Here is a 14,417-nt window from a genome sequence, read left to right on the forward strand (position 1 = left end):
TTATTCTCTGTGTCTTTTGGCACTGTTAGAATTTCACAGTTCTAACATACATTAGTATTCACATTTTTTTTATGACATCAAACAGTGCTGCCTAAATCTTTGTAATCATGTTTTTTTTGTTGTTGTATACATATTTTCCTTTTAGTTTAGGCTTTCAATGTAAAGCTGTATCCAACTTCTGGTATTTAGGCCTCTGATGGCATCACTTTTTAGTATTACATCAGATTCTGATCAGTTACTTTAGTGAACTTTTAACCAGATACTATTTTACTCTTATTTGAGATTTTTTTGACAGTTACTTTTTACTTTAACTTCAGTAAAAAAATAAATAAATAAATAAATGTTGAAGTAGTGCTACTCTTACATGAGTACAATTTTTGGGTACTCTACCCACTTCTGCTTTAACTGGGTTGGTCAAAGTTTGGTAAGGTAACGTCGCTCTCACTGCACGTGCCTTCTGTGAATAAACAATCACATTGAAAGGCAGCTGTTCCTCTCAGATCCCAGAAATTTCCTCCAAGCGGCACTTTGGAGCCAGACTGAGCGCGTGCAGCCTCAGTCACGAAGCCTCACATGCAGCAGGAGGAAAACTAACTCCGTGTTCAGAGGAGGGGAAGGGGGACAGCGCCAGGAGTCACTCTAAAATGAGAAAAAAAAATCTGCACGTGTTCCTGTCTCCCCCTCTCAAACGGTTTATGAAACACGTAAATTATTCAACCTTATTTGCAAAACAACATCATTTTCTCAGCTCTGCTGAGGGATTGCTGCGGCGTCAGTGTGACGGTGCTGCCCTCTGCAGGGCGGAAGTGGTAATGCAGGGGCATAATCTCTATTGAAATATCTGAACTGATTAAAAAAAAAATCTTTTTTTAAACAGGACCATTCAAAGAGTACATCTTTGAAGTGAAAACAAGCAGAAAACCGAGGGAGACCAAAATATCTCTGTGTTTGATTATAGGTTCATACATGCATGTGATTTATTTGGCAAGCTAATAAATTCATCAGCATAAATATATATAAATCATAGCTGCAACTTCTTTATCGTTTTCCTCCATTCTTCCTATTAGCCTGCTATAAATAGAAGTCCATTTGGAGTCACAGCTGGTGCTGTTTCCTCCCATCTGCACTGTATAACAACTACAGTACACAGCATCAGTTAACGCACATTTATGCATACACACACACACGCACACACACACTGAGGGCTATGCTTTAACCTTGCCAGCTGAACCTCATTCTATATGGCACGACTGCATTCAGTGATCCACGATTAACTCTGGAGATACTAGAAAGTCCATGTCTGACTCAGATAAGACATAAAAACTGATTATTTACTGATACCAGTAATACCAGGTATAGGCTACAGGGAGTCTTTGCTCCAATGACTTATGAATAAATGCTTCTAATATTGAGAGCTGGGTGAAGAGACTTGAGAATGTTTTTGTGATTTAATTTCTGCAAAATTAATAATAATAAAACAACTTTGATAAAAGCACTTAGAGTCTCCTTTTCAAAGGATATCAACTAGTCACAAAGTTAGGATTGTAGAAGTTACTGGTTTAGGCAAGAGTGACATGCTGGTTTTTTATTTTCTTACTTTATAGAAAAATTGGAATTGGCTAAAATTGGTATCAACAGGTCAAAGTTTTTGAAAGACCAGAGATCAGAAAACAGTCACAAAACCCTCATCAGTGCACCTCTACCTGAAATCCCAATGTACCAATCCATTCTAATGCCTAAGCACTCAGAGACAAAGTGCTAGAGTGAGTGAGATCATGAGGGTGATAAAATGCTCAACAGCAGAACGATTGCATACAAAAGCGAGCCTTCTTGTGCCTAACACTGACCACATCTCATGACTGGCCTTACGAGAGTTTTAGGTACCCAGTGTCAGATTTAATAAGCTGTGACAAAGTTGGAAAGGCCGTAATCGTGGTGAAGGTTTCACTAATGATAAAGCGTTGTGAACATGTGTAGAATTTCCAATAACAGTAAGCAGGAAGATAAAGTTACTGTAGGAAAAAAAAACACATTTCTCCACATAATCCATCCATATAAGAGTCCTTTCTTTGTTACCGGACATTAAACCTTGTTTTCACCCCAGTTCTCAAACTGTTTTGATCAACAGTTTCAAAACTCTACATTAAAAAGCTTCATACTTTAAGATGTTAATGCAGAACAATTATATTAACTTTGAGTAGTTAGTTGAAATATGCATGCAAAAACCTTCATGAAGGTGTGCTGCAGATTTGAGTTTTTATCACTACCAAGACAAAGGCATCACGTTTGTCATGCCATACTCCGGATTCCGTCATTCATGTCCACACAGGATAATGGTTGAAAGAGAGATAGATTGCAGACAAATGAGAAATAAATCCTCAAACATCTTACTTGGACTTTATCAGCTCTGGAAACAGAGTGAACCAGCTCTTCTTTGGTTTTTACCGAACTAAAGCACACCAAATTCCGCAGCACATGTCGATATTAAGGTTGTCAAAGTCAGGCTAGCATAGCTGACCTGCTTTCCTGTTAACATGCTTTTTTTTTTTCAATTACAGCTTTTTCCTCACATGCAAAATGTGACTCCTGGAAATTGTTATCTAGTTGTCATAATGTTGACAACTGGTAGTTCCATGAAAGTTTTTACAGATATCCTCCTGTGCTCAGTCTAAGTGACTGTAACCCTACTGAGATGCCTTTGATTATTTCATCAAGGGTCAAGCAATCACAACAATTTATGCTAGTAGGTGAAACATGCACTCTGTCTGTTTGCTCTGGTAGCAAGTGGATACAGCTGGCAGGCGCAAAATGGAAACACACAAACACATTTTCACCATACATGGAATGTGAAGTTTGCATCCAAACGCACTAAAACTATTTGGTAACACCGCAGTGGTCAGTCCATATCAAAACGCCTGATTCAAACCAGCAATGTGCCCTTGTGACATCCTACCTGTGTGACCTTCTCGGTGACGTTGTGAGTCCTGTCAATGAGCTTGCAGGGGGCTATGATGTCCATCTCTCCAGAGGGAAGGGCGATGAGGGGGTCCGGTTTGAAATCCACAAAGTTGAGGGTGATGTGGGGGATTTTGGATATCGTACGGTACCGCATGAGGTCCGAGTCCGAAGTGGAGTTCAGTATGTTAGACTTACTATTTACTGCGCCTGTAGAGAAGCACACCAGGTCAGGATTAAAGCTTCAGGAGGTAACTTTTATAGAAATGTATTTTTTTGATAGTGCTGTCAATCGAATGAAAAAAATTAAACAGATTAATCACATACTAAAGCAATGATTAATCATGACTAATCACTAGATTAATTTTGGAAGACTGAAGTATAAAAATCCACTTTTCCAAAAAAACTCCTAAGAAAATGTTTTTTTTGTCTCAATTTTCCAGGTATTCATATGAGACAGAAAATGTGAAAAAATTTCAAGCTCCTCCGGCCCCATTTAGTAGTCCTATTGCCATGTGCAGAAATACAACCAATCAGAGCCAAGAGGAACATCTTAGCAGTGTCAATCACACTTGTGTACATGCTGCTCACACCCTTCACCAATCAGCAGGTAACGCTGTTCAACTTCAACATTGCTGCTGACTGCAGCTGTGCTAATGGTGGAGAAACAGTCGGAGTTCTCAATGGTGGAGTTCTCGGCAGGTTCCACTGTAGGGAGGAGCTGTGGATGCTTGGCTGTAGCAGAGAGCAAGTGGGAGGGGCCTGCTTGTTCAAATTTTCAGGCTAAGCCCTTTCTCAAAACTCATGACTCCAGACAGTAGGAAAGAGCACTGCGATGTCGCACCACCTCTGTACTCACCAGTGCTGCTGCTGGACGGCCGGACGCTGGCCCTCCGGTTCTTCCGGTCCCACTCGGACCTCAGGGCCTCAATCTCGTCCACGGAGGAGGCGCGCCGCATGCTGTGGAAGCTTTCCCGCGAGCGGCTGTGCGTCAGGGAGCAATTGGAGCACGAGGCGTCCGGGTTAAGGCTGAGGCGGTGGCGGGCCACGACGCAGGGGGTCGACTGGTTGAGGGGCCCGACCAGGTGGGCTACTTGGGGAGGCAGCCTGGGGAAGGGAATAGGGGTTTCCGAACACAGGAGGGTGCGTTGGTCCTCCTGGTGATCCTCCGGCCACTTCTGTAGAGCCGACCTAGAATCAACCAAACAAGATTAAACATCAGACCTCATGCTTGCAGAAAGTGTACATAAAACATTTCTTCATGCCCCACATATGTGCTTCTACAGTAATCCTGAGGACTGTACCTGCTTCCACTCAGCTGCTCCTGGTGGTCTGGGGGTAAGAGAGGCAGGGGCAGGAATTCGCCCAGACCAAGACACTCGGGACTGTGGTCCGGATGCAGTGGCAGGGGCGTGGCTGTGGGGATGTGGCCGGCCTCCGCGTCGTCCAGCGATGCCTTGCTGTTGGACAGGGAGCGGAGCTGGGGGAAACGCAGCTTGAAGCCTCGTGGGCGACCTGGGCAGAGGGAGGATAAAACTGGCTGCTGACCTGCTGCGTGGCAAGTGGATTTAAAACCAGAGGTGGAGTTCAAGCAGGAGAGAGGGAGGATTGGAGATGGATCACATGTGGGACGGCGACATTGATGGGATTGCCGTTTCAGTCAGAAATAATCTGAAAGATTATTTGGTGGACTCATAATACAAGCTCTGTGTTGCAAGCCAATAAACATCAATACTTAGAATTCAGAAGAATAAAAGTCTAAATCTAATGTCTGCTTCATGTTCATAAATTGTGTATGAACATGAGCAGACATGCTGGAGGTCATAAGGCCTACTGAATGTTAAAACCAAGCCTCATTTGCAGTGTTTCTGCACCAATGCGAACATATTCAGTGTTTGAGGGTGATGATACACCCGATATGTCTAGTATGACATATTAGGATTAAATTCACAAAATTGAAGGACTTTGGTTTTGATGGACCATAAGCCTCTTCTCCATTGTCAAGTCTCGGTGGTTAATGTCTGGTTCGGTTCTGTTGTGTAAGTTGTGTACATGGCTAGGAACTTTGGGACATCTTAGAAACACCTGAAGTTATGGATGGCGGTTTGATGACATCAGTCAGTTTGCCTGAAATGTCTTGGTATAGTTGTTCGTTGCGGGTTGCCTCGTCTAGTTGACATTATCTGCGCTCTTCCGCCACAAATGATAAAAAGTTTGAACCTCAGAGTTTGACCATGGAATTATTAAATTGCAGCTTGCTGTCTCACACACTAGAAACAGTCTCATCATAGATTGATTGAGATGTTGTTGTTCGAGACGGAATCCATGATCCAATCAACTAATGCAATTTGCTGCCAATCAAACAGGCTGGTCACTGGTCACGGTCCACCTTGTAGAACACCTGAGGAGGACCTGTGATGCATCTGGAAATGGAGATGAATCTGACAAGCTAATTAGCTGTAAACTATTGTTACATTAACTGTAACATATTACAACCTTTCAGTTCAAATGTTAATATTTCATTTTCCAATAGTTTTATAAATTTCATGAATCATAAATCTCTGAAGAACTGAGATTGTTTCTTTGAAAATATGGAAACTTATAGTCATCTGTCAGAGCCAAGGAAAACATGGCTTTATGCTCAGGATAGAGTCCAAATGTAAGTAAGTAAGGAAAGTGAAGGGTCAACTTGTCTGACCAATCCAGAAGTCTGATAGTGGAAGTGTTGGCAGCGCTACGCCTGAAAAACATCCTATAGCAGCAGCTATAAGAACGGCAAAAGGGCCCAGTGTGAAAAGAAACGAGTGAACGGGAACCTTATAGAAAAAGACTGAAACTGTATGAGGTCCCTGCTTTTTGTTCCTGGTCTAAAAGAATACAATGAGAACATGCATGAGAACACTGACCTGTAACAAGCCAGGTGGGCAGGCGGTGGTTCAGCTCCCGTTTATGGTCCTTCAGTGCGTCTTCAGTCATGACCTCGAAGTTCAGGATGAACATGATCACCACACCATCCTCGTTCTTCACCGGCACCACGTCCACCATGCACAGGAAGCACTGGCCTGCAGAGACAGTGCCAACACGCAGACCCATTTGGTTGGTCAACTCGATTTGACCAACCAAATGGTCAAATTGACTATGGGGTTGATTGATCAAGAAAAACAACTTTTAGGTAATCCATGCATCTTAAATACCAACAAATTAGACTTGGAGAGACACAAATTCTCTGCTCACAATTTAAAATATATATATATATTTTTTATTTACATATATTTTTAAAAGATTGTCACTATGACAGATAATCTGTGAAAAGATCAACCTCTTCTGCCTCCTTCCAGTGGCAACTAAAATCAACCAATCACAGCTAAGGGTCTTAGTGTTGTCAATCACCACCTGGCATGCACTGCTCACAGTTTGGTGCAAGTTTTAACAAATATGTGAAAAACACACATACAGTATATATATATATATTTAGAAAGTTAGTACAAGTTACCTGGCTTATTAACTTATAATAAGCATGAAATTAGACTGAGGGTGGGAATAAGTAGCTGAGATCAACACACCACACAAAAGAGCTTAATTGAAAGTCAAACGATGGTTTTATTATTGTCTTATCTTTAAGATAAAAACCATAAAATCATCACAATGCACATAAACATGCCAATCGATGATATAAAACTGAAAAAGTCACAACCAAGCAAAGTCAATCGTAGGAAGATTTCAAATGGAACAACCGTCTCCAACTAATTCTCTCAAATTTCTCCTGGATGCATACTGAGTTTGTGAAGAGAAAAGCCTTTGTTGTGTTCTGGTCCAGTTCTCTACAGTCCCAAGAACTCCATCAGAAAAAAAACAGAACTTGTTTCTCACTGTAATCCTCATCCTTGTTTCTGTTATCTCATCCCATCCCCCTGTACCCGTCCAGCCTCTTACCTGGACAGACAAACGCCACCACAGTAGTTATGGCAACGCTTCAAGCCAGTCCCGTGTGCCGTACCGGCCAACACAGAGCGTATCTACGGCAACCCTGCTTCGCCCACCGTCCTGCCTGCCACGCATCTCGCATCATCACCGCAGAGTGGGACGAAATCCGATTGGACAGGAGCTCTAATCCCGACACAGTGGGGGGAAAAATATGAAATGCTGGGAAAACTAGAGGATTAAACCATCTGGCCTCCATCAGCAGCAGTTGTGCATGTCTGTCCGCATGCATCCATGTTTTAATAAACGTGTGGGCATCAGACAAAGCTGAAGCCCATTCATCATCCTGGATCATGTTCATTCATGCCCGGATTTTGCAGCTGTGAAAAAGCATTTGCAGACTTGTTTTAATCACTGGATGTGATGCTGAGTCAGGCTGAGAGCTGCAGACACCTGACTGAGGATCATCCACACAGGCTGATGTTTCTTCAGAAGAAGACATCAGCACATCGGCCAGACCAGTTCTGTGGCTGTTAACTTTGTCCTATAAGTTTCAAACTCAACTTCGGTTTTACTGTCTTCTGGTGTTTCATCTGTTTTTAATCTGTACTGTTTATATTTGTCATGATTCCTTGTAACTGTTCAGCATTGATTATTATTGCAAAACTTTGATTACACACAAATATGACCAGTGAGCTGGCAGTTATACAACACTGTGCAGAAATGGCTGGAAATGAGTAAACCCACCCTACTTCCTCCTTCATCCATCTAGAACGCTTTAAAAAACTAAGAAAAAAGTGTGAGACTAAGATACACTGACCTGGTTTATTGTAATTGTCATGTCTGAAATTGTCATGTTTTCATTATTTCTTCATGAAAAATCGTAATTACCAGAAAATAAAGCCTTAGAAACATATGCATGTGAGTAACTAATCTTCTAATTGTGTTAAATTAAGGGATAAAGTTTGTGAAGTAAATGGGCTCGTCAATGATATTACAATATATTGAATGGATCTGTTTAGATGTAGGAAAGGTGATTTTTAAACGTTGGAGCAGTAAAACAAATGCATCTTTAAAGACAGTTCAGTATTAAATAAAACTCTATAACAAACTAACTTGTAATTTACGCTCCCTTTGTTTTGATGTCCTTTTCTCTTTCTGCAGGAGCATTGTCACTATTGTCAGCAGTAAAACAATAACTGGTGATTCTCTCACTGATTACATTACAGCTGATGTAACTGAAACTCACTTTTCAGGACTTGAATGGCAAAGCAAGCAGGTGAGAACTTGTGACCATTAGCTAATGTGGCTAAGTGTTAGCAGTATAAAATTGAATTAAAATAATTTCTTAGAGAAGGTTTGTAAGATTCATAAATATTGAATAAAAAGATTAAACGCGTTGGACAGACAATGCAGTAAGATCCGACACTCACAAACTGTATCAGTTTAATTGTTTCAGGATTTTGTATCTCTTACTATTTTTTTTTTCTGCGACATCGCCCCAATCAGAACACAGTTTCCCACCACACACACCAGCTGTACCAGTCCTCCCACTACCAAAACCAGGGATTCACAAACATTCACTCGAATTGGACAAAGATGGCGGGGTGAGACTTTTGAGAACAACAGATGTGGTTTGTACAGAAGCACACGTAACATGTGCACACCGCAACACCACAATGTCAGGTCAAAGGTCAAGAAACGAGGATTTGAGTAGATTTAGAAGGAATAGGATACGTTCTAAATCTGGAGCATCCTGTCAGTTCTGTTCTGCTTGTGTGTGTGTGTGGGCAATTCTCCAAATAAATATATTCATGCCAAGTTGCATTCATCAATGCATCAAATGCATGCGCTTATACACAGATTTATCTGCTGTGTGTGAGGGCATGTGCTTGGGTGTGTGTGTGTTTGTCCTGGATTTTGTGGAGTGGTGAAAAGCTGCGATTAAGCCCACATATTTTCTGACCTATTTGTTGCTGACCGTCATGCCAGCGCTCCGCGGCGTGAAAGATTTCCTCCAAGTGCATCTGGAGTGACTGAGCTCCACCGAGGGGCGGAGGACTAGAAAGCCATTTCGTTTAAAAGCCCTGCAGGGAGGTATTCCAATTCTGCATGTTCTAGTTGATAATCTGATTCGGCGTTACCGATTTACAAAGCTGGAGGAGATTATAGCAGCACACACAAAGCGCAGAGAACACACAGAGCAACAACAACAAAATGCTATTATAGAAATAAACCCAGAAGTTTTTATAGAGGAGCTGAAAGTTCAGAATCTGGGAAAAGGTGAGAGAACGGTGAGGATTTATTCCATGTGCAACAACGAATGTCAAACGTTTACAGAGCTCTGTAAGCCTTTCTCTTGAACTACTTTTTATCACAAATAAAATGATACATTGCTTCCTATTGATTTTTTTTACCAATAGAAATCTAAAATGTGGAGCATGCATTTTTTATTCAGCCCTGAGTCAATAATTGATTAAATGTCTGAACCAGGTTTCTGCCTGCAGAGACCAGAGATGTGAATCTTTCATTGTCTAAAGATTCGATTTGATTCTGATTTTTAGGCTCACGATTTGACTCAGAAATAATTTTCAAATCAGAAACTGATTTTTCTATTCAAACATTTTAGAGATTCTGTTTAAATTACATGACTGAGAAAAGGAAAAGCCAGTGTAAACATAATGAACATTTATTTAAAACATATTTCAGCATTTACATTTAAACAAAAATAGGTTTGTGCAGAATGAGTTTAGCTTAGCTGCCTGGCTTTTTCAATGAATTATTCAAAAATATAATTTGACCAAAAAAGAAAACTGAAATCAATTTCTGAGCCGTTTGAATCAATTCATTAATGTCACAACTAGGAATTACAGTATGAGTCTTTGTGGAATAGATTTGTTTCTGCATCTCTACTAGAGATCAATATTTTTTTTTATCCATTTGTCTTTTCAAATGAGCTCAGCTCAGTCAGATTAGCTGAAGAGGATTTATCATTTTCACATTTTACCAAAAATTCTCAATGGGATTCGTGTCTGGACTTTAACTAGACCATTAGAAGACATGATTGTGCTTTTATCTGAACCACTCTGGTTAAGATCATGGCTGTCTTTTTTTTGTTGAAGTTTTTCCTGAGTTTCACTGTATGAAAGGTAATCAGTAGTTCCAAATCAACCTGAGGAAGGAGAAACTTTGTGGAATTAAAAAAGAAAATATGGACGCCTAAATTAAATTTTTAAACAAGTGTGTTCATAAATCAGAGTTTGACTATCTCTTGCATAAAATTATTTTCTGCTTGACATAAATAAGAACTAAAGGAAAGTGGATGTTTTCTCCCGTTCTGCCACTTTGTGACCTCCTTGTCAAGCCGTGCAGTTACTCCATCTAGTGGATAGCCGCCGCCTCTACACATTTAGTGCGTTATATAATAAAGTGGGTAATATGAAGACTGATATAAACAAGAGTTATCTCGGTTATTACAAAGACAGAAGGAGCTTTTCTTTTTTCGAGTCATTCAGAAATTCAACACTAGCAGGTTTTAATCTCTTCAATTAATCTGTTCAACTTCCTTTTATAAATGTCTATTTAATTATACATCAAACTTTTCTATATTTGAAAACATTTTGATCAAAAATAGAAACAAAACAATTAAATGAATTGCTAAATCACCACAAGATAACTGTTCACAAATATTAACAAAAAGCAACGGTTTAGAAACCTACAGCAGTGACAGACTGGACTCGAACCTCAGACTGTCTTTTCCAAGTTGTCTTGGAAAAGATGTCAACATTTCAACAGCTTGTAACTTTGTTGATTTCGTGCAAGTTTTTCTTCCTTGTTACTTTTTGAACAATGGTTTACCAAAATAAACTGCTAATAATTTAATAAAGTCAGTAACAGGTTAAACGTCTACGGCAGGGGTCTCAAACTCCAGGCCTCGAGGGCTGCAGTCCTGCAGTTTTTAGATGTGCCACAGGTACAAAACACTGGAATGAAATGACTTAATGACCTCCTCCTTGTGTAGATCAGTTCTCCAGAGCCTTAATGACCTAATTATTCTGTTCAGGTGTGGTGCAGCAGAGGCACATCTAGAAGTTGCAGGACTGCGGCCCTCAAGTACTGGAGTTTGAGACCCCTGGTCTACGGTAATTCCTTTTGAGTTCCAGAGCAGAACTCCAACATGGCCACACAGACCGGACCCGCTCCAGGTGCTGGGGCTAGAAATGACTTGTTAATGGAGGCCTGAGTCCCAGACATGCCTGCTGGGGGATCAGAGTGTGTGTCAGTGTGTGTGTCAGGGCCCTTGGGGAAACCGCGTGCCTGGTGGGGTATTGCTGTCAAGTGGACAGACCATGGTCAGCTCTCTACTAATTCTTGCTCAAGAATTCATTAAGAATACTTCAGAGACTTAATCTCCTTCAGTGTTTGGCATGGGGGGGAGGTAATATGGAAACAATTATTATTATTACTATTATTATTATTATAGGGATATTACTACTCAAATGCTATATTTGAGTAGCACTTGAATGGATTACATAACAGTGACATATAGGCACACATGGTGTATACTACATTGTGAAATATGAAGGACACACAGATATAAAAAATTTGGGCCAATAATGATAACTGTTATCAGTACTGGTGATACCAAATATCACCAATACTATATTTATCAATATATCAACCAATATTTTTGATAAACATTGGTCAGTGGCCAATGTTTATCAAAATAGTGCATATACATTATATCTTTCTCTAACATGTAGAAACAACCACACTATTGTTTCTGTGCGTCAATTAAAGACCTCCTAATCTTGTGCTGCATCAATGTCATGTGACCAAACAAATACCCCGTATCTACCCCCCCCCCTCCTGAAACACAAACTGCAACAAGACAGAAGTACCCATCAGTTGTTAATATTGGTCCAGTTTTACTATTTGGACCCAAATTAATATGTTAGTATGACTCTAGATGGGAGTCACTGTTAGTTTTAGAACCAATCCATATCTACCAGTTCCCTCTGTAAAAGTGCTTCCAGAGTATTTATTACTGCATCAAGATGTAAATATGACATCAGAAAGCTCAGGGGAAGTTGGGGCGGAGCAAATCTTTAAATGAACCCACATTTTAAAATATTTCAGAGTTGTAATTTGGTAAGACATGAGCTGTGTTTGTGTGTAGTTCCTCTAAGGAAAGCGGGTCACCTCTCCTTTGCCTTGTCACACTTTAGCAGGATGAAAGAAAACACAAAAAATCCAAATTTCTTTTACATCAGACCTGCTGGCAGCAGAACAAACAGGACAACCTGACATAATCTGCGCCACAAAACTTCACCTGCACAAATGACGGATCATGTTTCCAGCTGCAACAACCCTGTGTGTTTGGGTGTGGTGTCAGAGTGGGAAACAGAGCAAGTGTCTTTATGTTACATCAGCTTTCAGTCACACAGTGGAGCATCAGACATTGGCTAAGGAGGAGAGGAATCTTATCGGATCCTCTGAACTGCTGCCAGCAGCATAACTACCATTTCCTCTCACCAACTTGTGAAATTGTGAAAAGATCAATTAAATATTCGGTTGAAGAAAGAGATTGGATTTGAATCCCACTACAATAGATTGCTAAAGAGAACTCATGCTGTAATCACTTAATGATACTATTAACACTTAGTGATTCTCATCAGGATATGATAAACTCAAAGCAAACCACTAGATGGCAGAGAAAAACTACTTCTCCTTTGGAGGTCATCAATGGTGGTGAACACAAGGAGCAAAACACACAAACAAACACACCCCAACACACTTGTTGCGAGTATCAGCTTTACAAATAGGTAGACATGAAATTAATCAGGCTATACTACACCGCCGTACGGAGCCTCATACAGGTGTGATGTTCTCAGAGGACCGGGCAGCGACTGGGATGACAGAATGGAAAACCAAATTGGTGTGTGATATGCCTCTGTGTGTGTGTGTGTGTTAATGTCAAGCAGCTTGATGCTGCAGCCCCTTCCCCTCCCTCCCTCTTTGGTCACGGCCACCAGCTGTTCACCGATAAGTGATCCAACATCACTCCATCAACACTGACGACACACACCAGTGCGTGGTTGCCTTCCTGTTGACCCCTTCCCATTTTCCTCCATGGTTTCACAATGTGAAGCAGTAGGGGGGGTGAAGGGGGTGGACTAATCCAGATTCACCACCTCGCCTCACCTGTAACGGGGATAAATCACCTGATGGAGAGCTCTCTCTGTCAAAGAGTTAGCTGTACAGTAACGGCTTGTCCTGATACCTGCTCCAGTCACAAGTGTGTATTCCTGTCCCATATTTTACACACGGTGACTAATGCTGCCCTCTTTTGGCGAGAAATGATGGTGATATAGTTGATCACATGATTGATTGTGGCCAAGGGGCAAGGATGGAGGTGGCTGGCATGTTGACAAAGTGGAAGACGGTTAGAGAATCCAATAAACGAGCCGTCCCTCACAGAGGGCCCCTGTCCTGGCTGGAGAGACAGGGAAGAGATGTGAAATGGCCCGTTCCTTCTGGCTTTGAGACCTTAAACAAAATCAATTGAGTACATCTTTAGTTGGACAGTGCCCCGTAAACTATTCATATCTTTAAAATGTTTCCATTTTTTTCTCTTGTTACAGAAACAAACTTCAAAGTATTTGATTGAGAATTTCTGACAGATCAGCAAACAGACCTGTATCTGTAGGGATCCGTCCTGCTCCATGCTATACCTTCTCTTTACCTGCTGCAACGCTCTACTGTCACATATGGTTATTGTTTACAGATAGTCTATTGGTTGAAAGCCTGGCAGGAAACTAAAGGAATACTGCCCATTGCTGTTACAGTAGACCACGCGGGGGTTAAGAAACAACTTGTGAACAACTAAAATCTGCAAGTTCTTGAGATCCCTACAAGAACGAATATAACTGCCTATTTTATTAGTTGAAACACCAAATATGCATATGCATTAATAAACACAGTGGAAATTGTGGCACTATCACAGAAGCTAACATCCATGATCTCCCCTATCTTCACTTTTTGAGTTAAATGGTAAATGGTCTGTACTTGTACAGTGTTTTAACGAATCTGGAGGACCCCAATGAACCTGAAAAATTCCGTCATTCACGCGTACGTTCACACACTGATGGCGGTACGCTACGTTGTAGCCACAGCTGTCCTGGGTCAGTCTGACGTGCACCAGCATCACTAGATCCTTTGACCTCCACCAGCATGCAAGACGTGAAGTGACACAATAACTGACACAGACAACGACTGGCAAACGGTTAGAATGGTTGCCAGATGAACTGCTACCACTGTCGTCATCATCACCCCCACAGATTATTTGGCACAGCCAATCAGTGTGAAGGAAAACTAATGGTGTCCCGACATTGGTTGCTTTGCAATGTCAATTAGCATTGCGGCTTTGTATTTTAGCTACCCAAGCTGCAATTTCTTTCCAATATTTTAGATGTCGTTACTTTACTAATATAATAGCCCAAGTAATTTTTTTTGTGCCTTTTTTAAGATAATTTTATGTA

At 41.0% G+C, this 14,417-nt stretch overlaps 1 protein-coding gene and 1 long non-coding RNA gene across 2 annotated transcripts in view; one reads left to right on the plus strand and one right to left on the minus strand.

Moving 5' to 3' along the window:
* LOC116711714 (uncharacterized) overlaps positions 1–7,792 on the plus strand; it is a 67,619-nt gene extending 59,827 nt beyond the window's left edge. Inside the window, exon 2 of the long non-coding RNA XR_004337314.1 lies at positions 6,881–7,792. This is a non-coding gene — a long non-coding RNA (uncharacterized LOC116711714). The remainder of the gene's footprint in view (positions 1–6,880) is intronic.
* kcnh2b (potassium voltage-gated channel, subfamily H (eag-related), member 2b) overlaps positions 1–14,417 on the minus strand; it is a 220,332-nt gene that overhangs the window by 105,583 nt on the left and 100,332 nt on the right. Inside the window, exons 3-6 of the mRNA XM_032551180.1 lie at positions 5,862–6,017; positions 4,260–4,470; positions 3,815–4,146; positions 2,954–3,165 (exon numbers count right to left, since the gene is read on the minus strand). Of these exons, the coding sequence (XP_032407071.1) occupies positions 2,954–3,165; positions 3,815–4,146; positions 4,260–4,470; positions 5,862–6,017 (911 nt within the window). The remainder of the gene's footprint in view (positions 1–2,953; positions 3,166–3,814; positions 4,147–4,259; positions 4,471–5,861; positions 6,018–14,417) is intronic.

Source organism: Xiphophorus hellerii, chromosome 21, assembly GCF_003331165.1.
Source record: "Xiphophorus hellerii strain 12219 chromosome 21, Xiphophorus_hellerii-4.1, whole genome shotgun sequence".
Classification (NCBI taxonomy): Eukaryota; Metazoa; Chordata; class Actinopteri; order Cyprinodontiformes; family Poeciliidae; genus Xiphophorus; species Xiphophorus hellerii.